Raw genomic sequence first — 11835 nt, 5'->3', positions numbered from 1 at the left:
CCACTAATTCGTCCTTTTCCTTCCCTCTTAGACCTGGAAGCATCAGCTTAAGAGATAAAATTTGCCAGCTATTTTCTCCAAATGCTGGTCTAGACAGCTGTGTAGTTAGGATGGAGTCTGACTGGGGAACAAAACTGGAAATCTGTTGATTTTTCGTTGAAGTGCGATACTCCTTAGCAGATTCAGGGCTAGGGTGAGGCAAGGGAGGCACCTAGAGTGCAAAATTTAAGGAGGTACTCACTCCCAGATGCTGTGCACTTGCTTGACCTTGAGAGTGAATGCCTCTTTAAATTTTGTAGTCTAGATGCCTCCCTTCTCTTTGGAATCCTGGTCCTGCTTCTTGGCATTCTAGGAAGTACCAGGGGCTCTAGGAAATAAAATAGAGCCTTGAGGAAGCTCTACCATCCTAGCCTTTCAGGACCCGCAGAAGGGCATTTGGTTGCTTTCCGGAAGAACACCAGCTTGATCACAAAGACTTTCCCACTCCTTCCATGTAGAGCCCTTGTGCAAGAGAGTTTTGATTGTCAACAATTCTCTGGATAAGGGCCCCGGTATACAAAGACAACCATTTATAAAGCCCAAACGAGGCCAAATCTGTTTAAGTGATTTAGAAATTAAAAATCAGCCCTTATTCATGTCCTGGGCTTTCCCCATATATCTTGCCATTTGACTGCTTTTTGTCTTCCATGACTTCACTTATTTTTGTTTGGTTTGCACATTGGCACTTCTACCCAAATAAGTTAGCAGGCTTCTGAACCAAAGAGCATCTGCTAAGGACAGAGAGGCAAATTGAAAGAAGTCCAACGGCGGAAGTGAGGGCGGGTGCTCCAGGAGGAGGTTCAGCTCAAGTGATTTAAAGATCAATGTCAAATTTTATAATATGCAATCCATTTCACTAGGAAGAAAGCTTGGAGACTCTTCCAGGTAGCATTTACTTTTTTAGTGCTAGGACAGTAGGTGGTTTGTTTTGTTTTGTTTTTGGTATGTGTGTGTCTATGTGCCTGTGTGCACCTGCACACTTTGGGAGGACAAATTTAATTCTGAGAATATTTGATATTTTTAATAGAGGCCATTACAGGACAACGAGGCTCTAGATAACTTGTTTTGTGTTCAATACAACGATCAGATTTTTAAAATGCCAGTCCTTTCTCTGCCGCCTTCTATTTGACCTCACTATGTGACATGATTACATCCTTTCCCCCATCTCAGTATCCGTTTTGTTGAAAACAATGCATTTGATTAAAACCTGCTTCTGCGTTGAGAAGATGCTAGTCTAGTTATTACAACCTCTCCTATCTTCTTTTGTCTTATTTTAGTACAAGTTCAATACTAAATGCAGTATGTGCTCACTTGCATGATTATGGGTACCTACTGCTTTTGTATGGGTGGGGAGCCTCAAAGGAGATGGAAAACCTTTCTCATTGCAGAGCCTCTGTTGGAATAGTCTTGTATTTTCATAAAATAGAACTCACTATTGAGTTCCAGAGTTTGGCTTCCAAAATTGTTCCTGAAAGCCGAGTGAGTATCAAGTGGACAAGCCATAGTTAGTTATCTGTGCTGGGGATGCGGGGAGTTGCCTTATAGGGGATGATCATGTTGCCAATTTCTAGGTTTAAATATATCACACATGCACGCATATGTATGTACATACATACACACATGCATACAATTTGACAAGGAAGTGGTTATGGACCTACCTTGGGCTGTTTTAAAAATATACCAGGAGACATTAGAAAAAGGCAAAAGATACAGAGAAGACTCTCCTGAGACCATTTGCACAAGGACCCCTATCTGGGGTCCCAAGAGAAAGATCTCTCTGTTTTCTTTTTAGGAATCTGAGAGCAGCTCTCTTAATTAAGAAAGGTTGCTCACCAGGTTTTTATTGTTTGGCTTCTTCACACAGAACCCATCGGCTTCACCCTGCACCTTTAGAAACAGCAAGTTCTCTGGATACAGAGAAACCTACCACGCAGTCTCTTAAATAAGTAAATAAACAACATATATATGTTTTGTTAAAAAAAACCTTTAAAGCAAAAGTTATACATATGTAACAGCGTCCTTTCGACGTGAAATACCCACGGGAGATTCAGGGCAGACTCTCAGCGTGCAGTTCGGGTTCCGGAGGCATCTTTGCAGCAAAATCCTTGGGAAAAAGCAAAGCAAGGAGAACGTGGAGCTGGGTCTGGCCTCACCGCGGGCCCCTGTGGTAGCAGCCGGAGGGCGCCAGTGGAACGGGTCAGGCCGCGGGGTGGACACGGCAACCCGAGCCCGCGGGTCCCTGGCCACCTGGATTCGCAAGCGCTGGGTTGCTTGGTCTCTCGTCCTTTCTCTCTCCTTCATTTTGTTTGTCTCGTTTTTTACACCGAATTCTGTTTCTGAGCGTGCTGGGCGGGCAGCTCAGATGTCGCACTCGCTGTCGCTGGACGTGATGGAGATGGCCGAAGTGGCTGCCTTGCTGGATAGGCTGGCGGCCGGGCTGGCGGCGGTGCCCAGCACCTCGGGCGTGCCCTCTTCCTCGGCCCTTAGCGCCCGGCCGGGGCCCTGCGACAGGACCTGCTGCTGAAGCCTACGGGGAAGGAAAGGAAACGAGTCACTGTGTGTAACATAGCCGCCGGTACCCCCGTCCCCCGGTCCGCATCCCTTAAGCCCAGCAGTCAGCGACTCTCCCTCAGACCCGGGCAGTTAAAGCGGGTAAGACGAGGCAAGAGAGGCCGGGCAGGAGGCGTGCGGCGGCTGGTCTGTGGAGCCCTGCGGTTGCCCCTCCTCCTTCTTAGTCCTTTCTTGGCTCCCTATCTCCCCAATCTTTGGGATGCTGTGCTCGCAAGGTCGTTCCTGGTATTGGACACCTTTGGGAGATTTACAATGCTCTCAGGATAAATGAGGTGTGGGTGACAAGGAGAGGTCAGGCTCTGGGACAGGAGACCCCTTTCCCAGCCTGCGTCTGCCTAGGGCATATGCTTGTGTGAGTGCCCCCGAGGCCGGCAAAAAGGGCGGCCTGACGGTTGCACAGAAGCTTTGGACCTGGGAGAAAAGTCTGGGTTCTTGGTCAGAATATTTGGCTGATTGAGAGCCACATGCTGGGGAATGAAAAACCTCTGCCAACTAGTTTGCTGTTTTGAGACAGGGCTGCCCACACGTGGGAAGAGTAGAACTCGACTTTCCACTTCTTACAGACATAAGTTAGAAATTTCAAAGCATTAGAGAAGGATGCATCTGGGCTTTAAAAATGACAACACTGGGCTTCCCTGGTGGCGCAGTGGTTGAGAGTCCGCCTGCCGATGCAGGGGACACGGGTTCCTGCCCCGGTCCGGGAGGATCCTGCATGCCGCGGAGCGGCTGGGCCCGTGAGCCATGGCCACTGGGCCTGCGTGTCCGGAGCCTGTGCTCCGCAACGGGAGAGGCCACAACAGTGAGAGGCCCGCGTACCGCAAAAAAAAAAAAAAAAAAAAAATGACAACACTAAACTGCCACACTGCTAATAAGCCAGGCTTCACTTAATAATAGGAGCCTGGGCCCAGGCTGACAATAATTAGCTTTGGGCCTTGGGGTCTGTAATTGTTTATGGGATTTTAATTTTTCTTTCTTTCCCCCTCTCAATGTAGCCTTGGTTTGGTGACTAGAACCAGCTGCTGGAGCGACCCTCAGGCACCGAGAACCAAAAAGAGAGGGTGGGGAATCAAAAGCCCGGAAGGAAACCCCGACCCAGGATCCCAGAACGCAGTGGGCTCAAAACCGAAGACCTCAATCCCATCCCAATTCCTACGAAATCCAAGTCTCCAGGCCTTCGGTAAGGGCGCCGGGGGTGCGGTCACTCCCTCCCTCCCTGGTGAGTTCATGGCTTGGAGAAGGCCTTTAGGTACCGACCTGTTCTTGGCTGCAGCCGCCCGGTCCCTTTGTCGGCGGTTTTTGAACCAGTTGCCCACCTGCGTAGGGGTCAGTCCAGTTGCCTGGGCGAGCTCACGCTTTTTGCTGGGGTTAGGGTATGGGTCCTGCAGGTACCATTCCCGAAGCAGGTGCCGCGTGCGCTCCTTGAAGCAGTGTGTCTTCTGTTCGCCATCCCAGATGGTGCGCGGCAGCGGGAACTTCTTCCTTACGCGGTACTTGTCCACAGGCCCCAAGGGCCGTCCTCGCAGCTTCTCAGCCTCCTGGTAATGCGCTTCGAGCCACAGCGCCTGCAGTTTGGCGTGCGACTCCTTGGTGAACTTGTGGTTTTCCAGGATATGGTAGAGCTCGCGGTAGTTGCCACCGTGGAAGGCCACGATGGCTCTCGCGCGCAGCACGGATTCATTCTTGTTGAGCGCCTCGCAGGCCGCAGGGGCCACAGGCAGCGACCAGAGGAAGCGACCCAGGCGCTCCACGTCGCCGCTCTCCTCTAGAGTCTCGCATACCCCGGCCACTTGCTGGGGACTGAAATTCAAGATAGGCAGCTGGAACATCGAGGCAGTGCCGGCGGCAGCGGAGGCGCTGAGTCCGCAGCGGGACACGCAGCAGATGCCCGCGGGCGCTGCCGGGTGCGCCAGACTCTCCTTGGTGGAGCGGCTCGGGGCCACCAGGACGCACGGCCGGGGCAGCGGCGGCGGCGGGGCAACAGCGGGGAGCGAGAGAGCGGAAGGGATTGGAGGAGGTGCCGGCTCCGCAGCTCGGGTTCGGCTCGGCTCCGTTAGGGCATGCAGGCCAGCTAGCGGGCGCCGCTACTGGGGTGGGCGGATTGGCGGCGCGGGCGCCATGGAGACCCCCTGTCAGTCACTGGCCGGCTCTGCCAATCAAGACTGAGACCGGAGCGCCCCGGCCATTTCAGCACCTCCCCGCTCTCGACAGCGCCCGCCGTTCTCCGGTAGATTTAGTATTTTGCAGAACTTGGAGGAGGAAAAGACGGGCGAGAGCCGCAGCGTTTCACTACCACCCCCAGCCTTGTTCCTCTCTCTTCCCCCGCAACCCTGCCCCAGCGCACCCCCCCCCCCACCAAGAGGCAGTGATGCTACAGAAATCCACTTTGGGGCGAGGCGCTGCCTGGGTCAAGAGGCCTCCAGAGGACAAAGAGGACTGGGCCAAATCGAAATCCTCCAAGAGAACTCACCAAGTTTAGTTGTAACGAAACAGAAAACCTTGAGGGAGAGCACGAATGGGGAGGGAGGGGAAGTGGATCACCTCTCTTCTTGCCAGCACCCATCCCTGCATGCCTTGCCGGCTGCCAAAGCAGCCGAGTGGGAATCGAATGTGAAGCAGAAGGAACAGGACCCAGGATCTGTAGAAGAGGTCAGTTTGGACTCTACCCCCATCACCTTCAAAAGTCTCCTGATATCATTTAAAATACGAGCTAGGACACTCTCATTCCTGATAACACAGGTGCTGACCATGAAGTAAAACACTCTCAACAAAAGCGGCACCGCAAACCCCAAGTTTATGCTTTTCAGTTTTTTCTCCCCAGTTTAATGGACTTCAACAAATGTGCAGCATAGCCACATCTAGAGTGAGAAGTCACTGGTAGGTCAGGACAGCAACTTAAAAGCTTCTTTCAAAGACCTTTTTAAAGAAGTATCGATTTGCTCTTCTTGCAGGCTAATTTTGCCATACCCTGTGTTAGAATGTTTAACTCTTGAGCTGGGGATAGAAACTCTAACCTTGGCCTTTGGACCCAAAAGTAATTCAATAAAAGTAAAATAGAGAAGGGGGAACCACACCAATAGAGAAGGGGGTGTAGAAAGCACTTCTTAAGCCCCTGAGCCCTGACCCCTCCTGAAGAGAGAAAGGGCCTTCTTGGCGGCTCTGCCTTGGGGCCAGCAGTTGAATTGGCAACTTTATTGATTCTCAGTTGACATTCTCATCATACCGTTTTCTGAGACCTAGGTCAAAAGTAACTACGATATCACCTGGGCTTTTGATAGGGGTTTATTTAGTTTGAAGAAAATAATTGGAGGAGGGGACTCCAACGAAGACGCCAGGAAAAATATCGTTGGAGGTCCTATCTCCAGAAAGGAATCAGATGGGAATGTTCGCCCCAGAACTGGACTGGGCCCGGCTGTCTTTTCTTTAGTATCAAATACAATTTGTATGTGGCTTGTACAGCTCTGGTAAGTCAGAAGGCAGATAGATAGCACAGATGGTTGGAGGTGTCGGGTCAGATCATGCTATGCCTGAATGCAGGGCAAAGCTCATTCTGATGGAAAACCCTGATATTATTTTCGCAGATCTTCACAGTTCACTCAAAAAAAAAAAAAAAGAAAATAGCAGAGAGGAAGAAAAAAGCCCTGCAACCATTTACATCATTTCTGTGAGTTTGCTGCCGCCTCAACAGAGAGACTTTCTTTTCTAAGAGCTTATTTTCATGAAATGCGACAGGCAGAGGCAAAATGGAGAGGGTGATGAGGATAATGTCAAAGCACAAACCTTCTCTAGCTTGTGCAGACTTCCGAATCCGCCTCAAGGACAACTTTTAGTGAGAAACATCACAAACGAGGGCCAACAATGCACGGTGTAGAAAACCCGGCAGGCGGGGAAGGGGTGAAGAGGGATCCCAGGAGGGTTGCGTTCCCGGCACCCCTGGCCAAGGAAGGAAAGCACCCCCTTGCTCCAATTTACAGAGGTTTCCTAATTTTCCCTCTCGGGGTGTCTCCCCTTTGGGCTCTCCCTAGCCCAATAGCTTCTTGATTGCCCTCCGCGAGCAGAAGCAGCCGCGGGTCCGCGGGACCTTACAGCCCTCGAGCGCAGAGAGGACCCCCAACCTCTGCTCCTAGCCGCCGGAGGTGAGGAGAAGTTGTCGGTGCCCCAGGGGACCGCGCCTCCGCACGCCTTTTTGCTGCACAATTTGAAAGTGGTGAATTCCGGCTTCTTACCCTAAGCAAGTCGTGTAATTTTCCGAGTCTAGGTGCCCTATGCAAGAAATGGGAATGTTTCTTTCCAGATGTCCCCTTTGGCTTCTGCGTGTCTGGGGCTCTCCGGCGACTGAGACCAAAAGCCTAGGTTGGCCTTGGTGGAATCGCGGGAAAAGGGCTCTGGCTGCTGCCGCCGAGTCCGAACCCCGCCGGACGCTGTGTCTGGGCGCCGGGGCGGGCGGGTTCTGAGAGGTGTCTAGAGGCCCGGGTCTACTGTCAGGATATCCTGTCTTCACCATCGCAGGGGGCTTGGCTTAATTTTATTAACTCAAAGGGAATAAACTTCTCCGAGGCACACTGAGGTAGCGCATTCTTTCATCAGCTTCACTCTGGGAAGGGACAGAGAGAAGAAATTTGTGAGCCCCCGTCCCTGAGAATGAGGAGCTTCGAGGGTTTCCTTAGAGATAATTCCACTGTGAAGGAGATGGCCCCCCACCCCACGGCTGAAGCGCACTTTTCTGGGTTTGCCAGGCGAAGGCTGGAGCTTTTCTTAATTTTACGGAGGGATAGATTTTTACCAGTTTTGGAACGTTGCGCCAACCTTGCAGAGAACTCACTACACCCGACTTCATTTTTCTTATGTGTCTGACCAGGTAACCTGGAAAGCGCAGCGGCAGCCTTTGGCCTCGGCCCATCTGGGCAGGTCTGCAACTTTCTGTGGTTGGTTTGCAGCTACTAGTAGATTTGGGAGGCCTTAGATTCTCACTGGGAATACGTAGATGGCTATTCTTTCTGCAAACTCAAGACTTTTATTTTATGGAGAAAAATATGGAGAAAAAGCGGGTAGAAGACAATGCCCTCCCGGGAAAAAATGTGTCTAATTGTTCATTGCAGAGGCGCCAGGGCAAAGTGCCTCCAGGGAGTTGTGAGGTTCATACCAGAAATCTTGAGTTCAGTCTAGGACTTCTTGCACATATCAATCTCTCTCCTCATTTTGCCCCTTCTGATTTTGCTCTCTAGAGTAGAGGGACACTTGGAGCCCAGGTTACACTCTGCTGAAAGATTTGCCAGTGGAGAGCACTTTGTAGAGGTCAATACATTCTTATGTCTACTTTCCAGTCTCTTGTCTTGTTTTGTCTTTCTTTTCTTTGACTTCTCCTAAATCAAGCCGTAAAATAAATGATGTGTCTTTGTTTTCTTTCCTATACAATTCACATAGTCAGGGATTTTAAAGATATAATTGAATGCATCTGAATTCCTTGATAAAGATGTTTGTGCTGCACGTGAGAGTCACAGCCTGGAAGACAGTGAGGTCCCAGCCTTTTGTGTATGTCCATTTTGACTTTGTGGGGGAGAGATCTTTGTTGTCCTTTCCTGGGCCTCAAAGCCATGTGTTGCGAATAGGTGAGAAAAATGTAAAAAAAAAAAAAAAAAAAAAATCCAAGATTAGAAGGGCGTTTTACTGCCTTTGAAATTACAGTATTAAAATTTCACACTCTCATTTATTCATGAATTTAGAATTCTGATTTTTAGATAATACTGTATAAATATAAATATATATTTGTTTATGAATTTGGTGGTCCAGCTCTTCAGATTATGAAATTAATTCAATATCCTAGTTTTAAAGTACCAACTATCCTAATAAGTTCCCAAAATAGATTGCTGTCTTTCATGCATTCTTCCCCTGACTGTATGTATGCACCTTGTAACAAAGAACAGAGATGCCTCTTTGAGAAATGTTTTGTAGATTTCTTGGTGCTGTAAAATTAACTGGCAAAAAAGTATTACAATCAAAATATTGATCTAACTTTAATAGATTAGATATTTTTGTTATTATTTGCAAAATTATTTACCATCTATTTTTTAAATGATGCAAAATTGCTTCTGTTGTTAATTGGAGGAAATGTTTATAAGTTTAAATGTGAGGAAATGTACTATTTGAAAGTATTGGTTAATTAGCAGTAATGTTTTTTTAAAATGTTAGGCTGACTATGTAACTTTGTTTTGACCTCCAGTTTGTGGCTGCTTCTAGGCATTTGGATGATAATTTGTATTTAAGCCAAAGACTATATTGCAAGTTATACCCCTTATTTAAACTATGGTTTTAAATTCACTTTTCTCTCTCTCTTCTGCTTCTGTGACGGTAACTCTAAATCTTCAGAGGGCTAACCACACCACAGCATAGCTTGCTTAGGGCTACGTATCAATGGGTTCTTATGTGAAGGATTAACTCTTAAAAATGTAACCAGCATGTCATTTATAAACACTTTATTATCAGTAATGAAACATTAGTTGAATGACTGAAAGAATAATTAATTCATAATTCTCTACTAGAACCTTGTTTTTTTCCACTAGCAGGTTATTCTTGACCATTTTCAAATCTAAGATCAAAGTATCTTTCTAGAATACACCTAGACACCTTATAATTCAATGAAGTGAAAGAGTGTAAATTTGTTTATGTCTTCTGGCATGAGTCAAACATTATTCACATTTGATTTTATGTATTGTATGCCATATATATGCATTAATTACATGTATTATATGTGTAATAAATGATCATTTCCTTCCAAGTAGTGTAAAATCAAAGAGAAACATTAGCCTCCAATAAATACCTTAAATTCTGCATTAATCCAGTTCATTAACAGAAAATACTTTTAAAGAATTACATTAAAAGATATAATTTTCATGGCATCTTACCCTTCAAAGTAGCAAATCTCAGGAGGGCAATTATACCCCCTCCTTCCAGGGGACATTTGGCAATGTCTGAAGACATTGTTGGTTGTCACAACTGGCACTGAATGCATGGAGGCAGAGATGCCGCTAAACATCTTACAGGGAATCGCCACAGAGGCCCCCACCCCTAACCAAAAATGTCAGTAGCATCACTGTTAAGAAACCCTTCTTCAGAGGAGCTCAAAATAATCAGCAAGACACAGACATACAAAACCTGCTAAAATTCTGTTTATTTTGGAGTTGAAGGACTTTTAAAGGAATCATTGCCCTTTTAATTTCATCTTAGGTCTAGGCCACACCAATAAAATCTCTTCCTAAGGACACACTGTAATTTTGTTTCTTTTAAAACTTTATTGTTATTGATATTTATGGTGACTGAATACTTATAAATTTAGAAATATCTCTGGGGAAAGTGGAGTTTTGTTTCTGTCTATGTTCTTTGAGTAACTGGTGGGACAGACAACAGTGGTTGAAAGTTATTGCTCAGACCCTCTCCATTTTACAAGTGAATAAAATACGAAGACCAAGAGGTTAAATGATTACTCATATTATACAACTGGTTAGTGGCAGAGATACATTTAAAACACAGATACAATCCTCTATTTATCACATACCTTGCTTTCCCTACCTAAGGAAGATGGTATAACTCCCGTTGAGTTTGAGAGTGAGGATCTGAATCACACATGAATATTTATTGGTGGCTACCATGTGTAAGGTCCTATGCTATTTCCTGATGCTGTGACTTTCACAGTTTGATGCACACTAGTTCGTGGATCTCAGAGAGGTTGAAACTATTCTGGGTCTTGTCAAATGGTGTACCCTTGCAAACCCTAAAAAGTCCTTGAATCTCAAATGTGATTCTCAGACTTCAATTATCTTCTTTGCGGGGTGGGAATGTTGGAGTCTGGGTTTAGTGAAGACCTTTCTCTGAGTCATCACACTGTATGCTGGCAGGAAAATGGAACTGAATTCAGGCTCATTGGGGAGGAGAGATTGGACTTGAGGTGCTGTAAGGCTTGGTTTAAGTGAAAAAACCTCCGAACTCTTTTGTCAGGTCTTTCAAAAGAATAACAGTGATGCTCACTAGCATTTCTATAATTAACAAGCTGTCAACATTTCTGTTACAACCACAGAAGTCTATTACAGACAGAGAATTGTGATAAATGTTTCTTTAGGTCTGAAATGTTAGCCTTCATCTTCTTTTCAGCCTAAGGCAATTTTTGAAACCAATTTTGTTTCAATCATTTTGGATCAGTTGTGTGGTAATTTTGGAAGTGCAGATGCTCTAGGCCCACCTATTGAAATAAAGACTTTTAAATGGAAACACAGAGAGTCTGCTTAAGCCCCAGTGGGGACCAGCTGCAAAGCTCTGGCATGGAATTATATAGGCAGACAGTGACAGTAGGTTTAGAAAAAATTAAGAGGCAGAGAAATGTGTGCATGTTTCCTTAACAGTAGATTTTTCCCCCTCAGATCCTTCACACTATGGAATTTTAATCCTCTCTTTTTTCTGTTTTGTATCTTATCTGTTACTTTCCCTATTATTCCTAGGTTTTCATGAAATTAATGTAAGAGAATTTGTCTTTACAGTGATTAAAATTTGGGGCTGAACTGATTTTTTTGGAATTTTAATATTTAATTTTAACCTTCATTTAGTTAAATTTTCTTTTACCCCTCTCTTCTCCTTTCTACTTGACCATCTTTTTATCCTTGTCCTTGAAATAATAATTTAGAAGTTCTGCAGTATTTTCTAGTCCATCAATGGTTATCTTTCCTTTCCTTGCTCTCTTAATTGTTACATATGACTCTATCATTATCTATAAACAGGACACTTAGGGCTTCCCTGGTGGTGCAGTGGTTGAGAGTCCGCCTGCCGATGCAGGGGAAACGGGTTCGTGCCCCGGTCCGGGAGGATCCCACATGCCGCGGAGCGGCTGGGCCCGTGAGCCATGGCCACTGAGCCTGCGCGTCCGGAGCCTGTGCTCCGCAACGGGAGAGGCCACAACAGTGAGAGGCCCGTGTACCTCAAAAAAAACAAAAAAAAAACCAAAAAAAACACAACAGGACACTTAATATCTTCCCCATTAAGATGCACTGTTTTTCCTACCATGGCATTACTTTCCCCATTGTTCTCGCCATCCAAATAAGATTAGACTTTTACAGTATTTTCACTTCCCCACTTTCCTCCTCCTCTGTTACCCCAATCCCAAAGTTTTCTGAAATGATGTAGTACCTAGAGTTTTCCTTGTAGTATATCCCTTCTGTTTTAAAAATACTTATTTAGCAATTA

At 46.2% G+C, this 11835-nt stretch overlaps 1 protein-coding gene across 1 annotated transcript; it reads right to left on the bottom strand.

Moving 5' to 3' along the window:
* Positions 1 to 2397: 2397 nt before the first annotated feature.
* Positions 2398 to 4436, bottom strand: SIX6 (SIX homeobox 6; the record flags this gene model as incomplete). Its single annotated transcript, XM_081228422.1, has 2 exons — positions 2398 to 2566; positions 3865 to 4436. 2 exons carry the CDS (start codon positions 4434 to 4436, stop codon positions 2398 to 2400), a joined length of 741 nt encoding a protein of 246 aa, XP_081084548.1.
* Between the last annotated feature and the right edge of the window lie 7399 nt (positions 4437 to 11835).

The sequence above is a fragment of the Mesoplodon bidens genome (assembly GCF_964165515.1).
Source record: "Mesoplodon bidens genome assembly, chromosome: 3".
NCBI lineage: Eukaryota > Metazoa > Chordata > Mammalia > Artiodactyla > Ziphiidae > Mesoplodon > Mesoplodon bidens.
The sequence above is the reverse complement of the archived record's forward strand: the minus strand, read 5'-3'. Positions and strand labels throughout refer to the sequence as shown.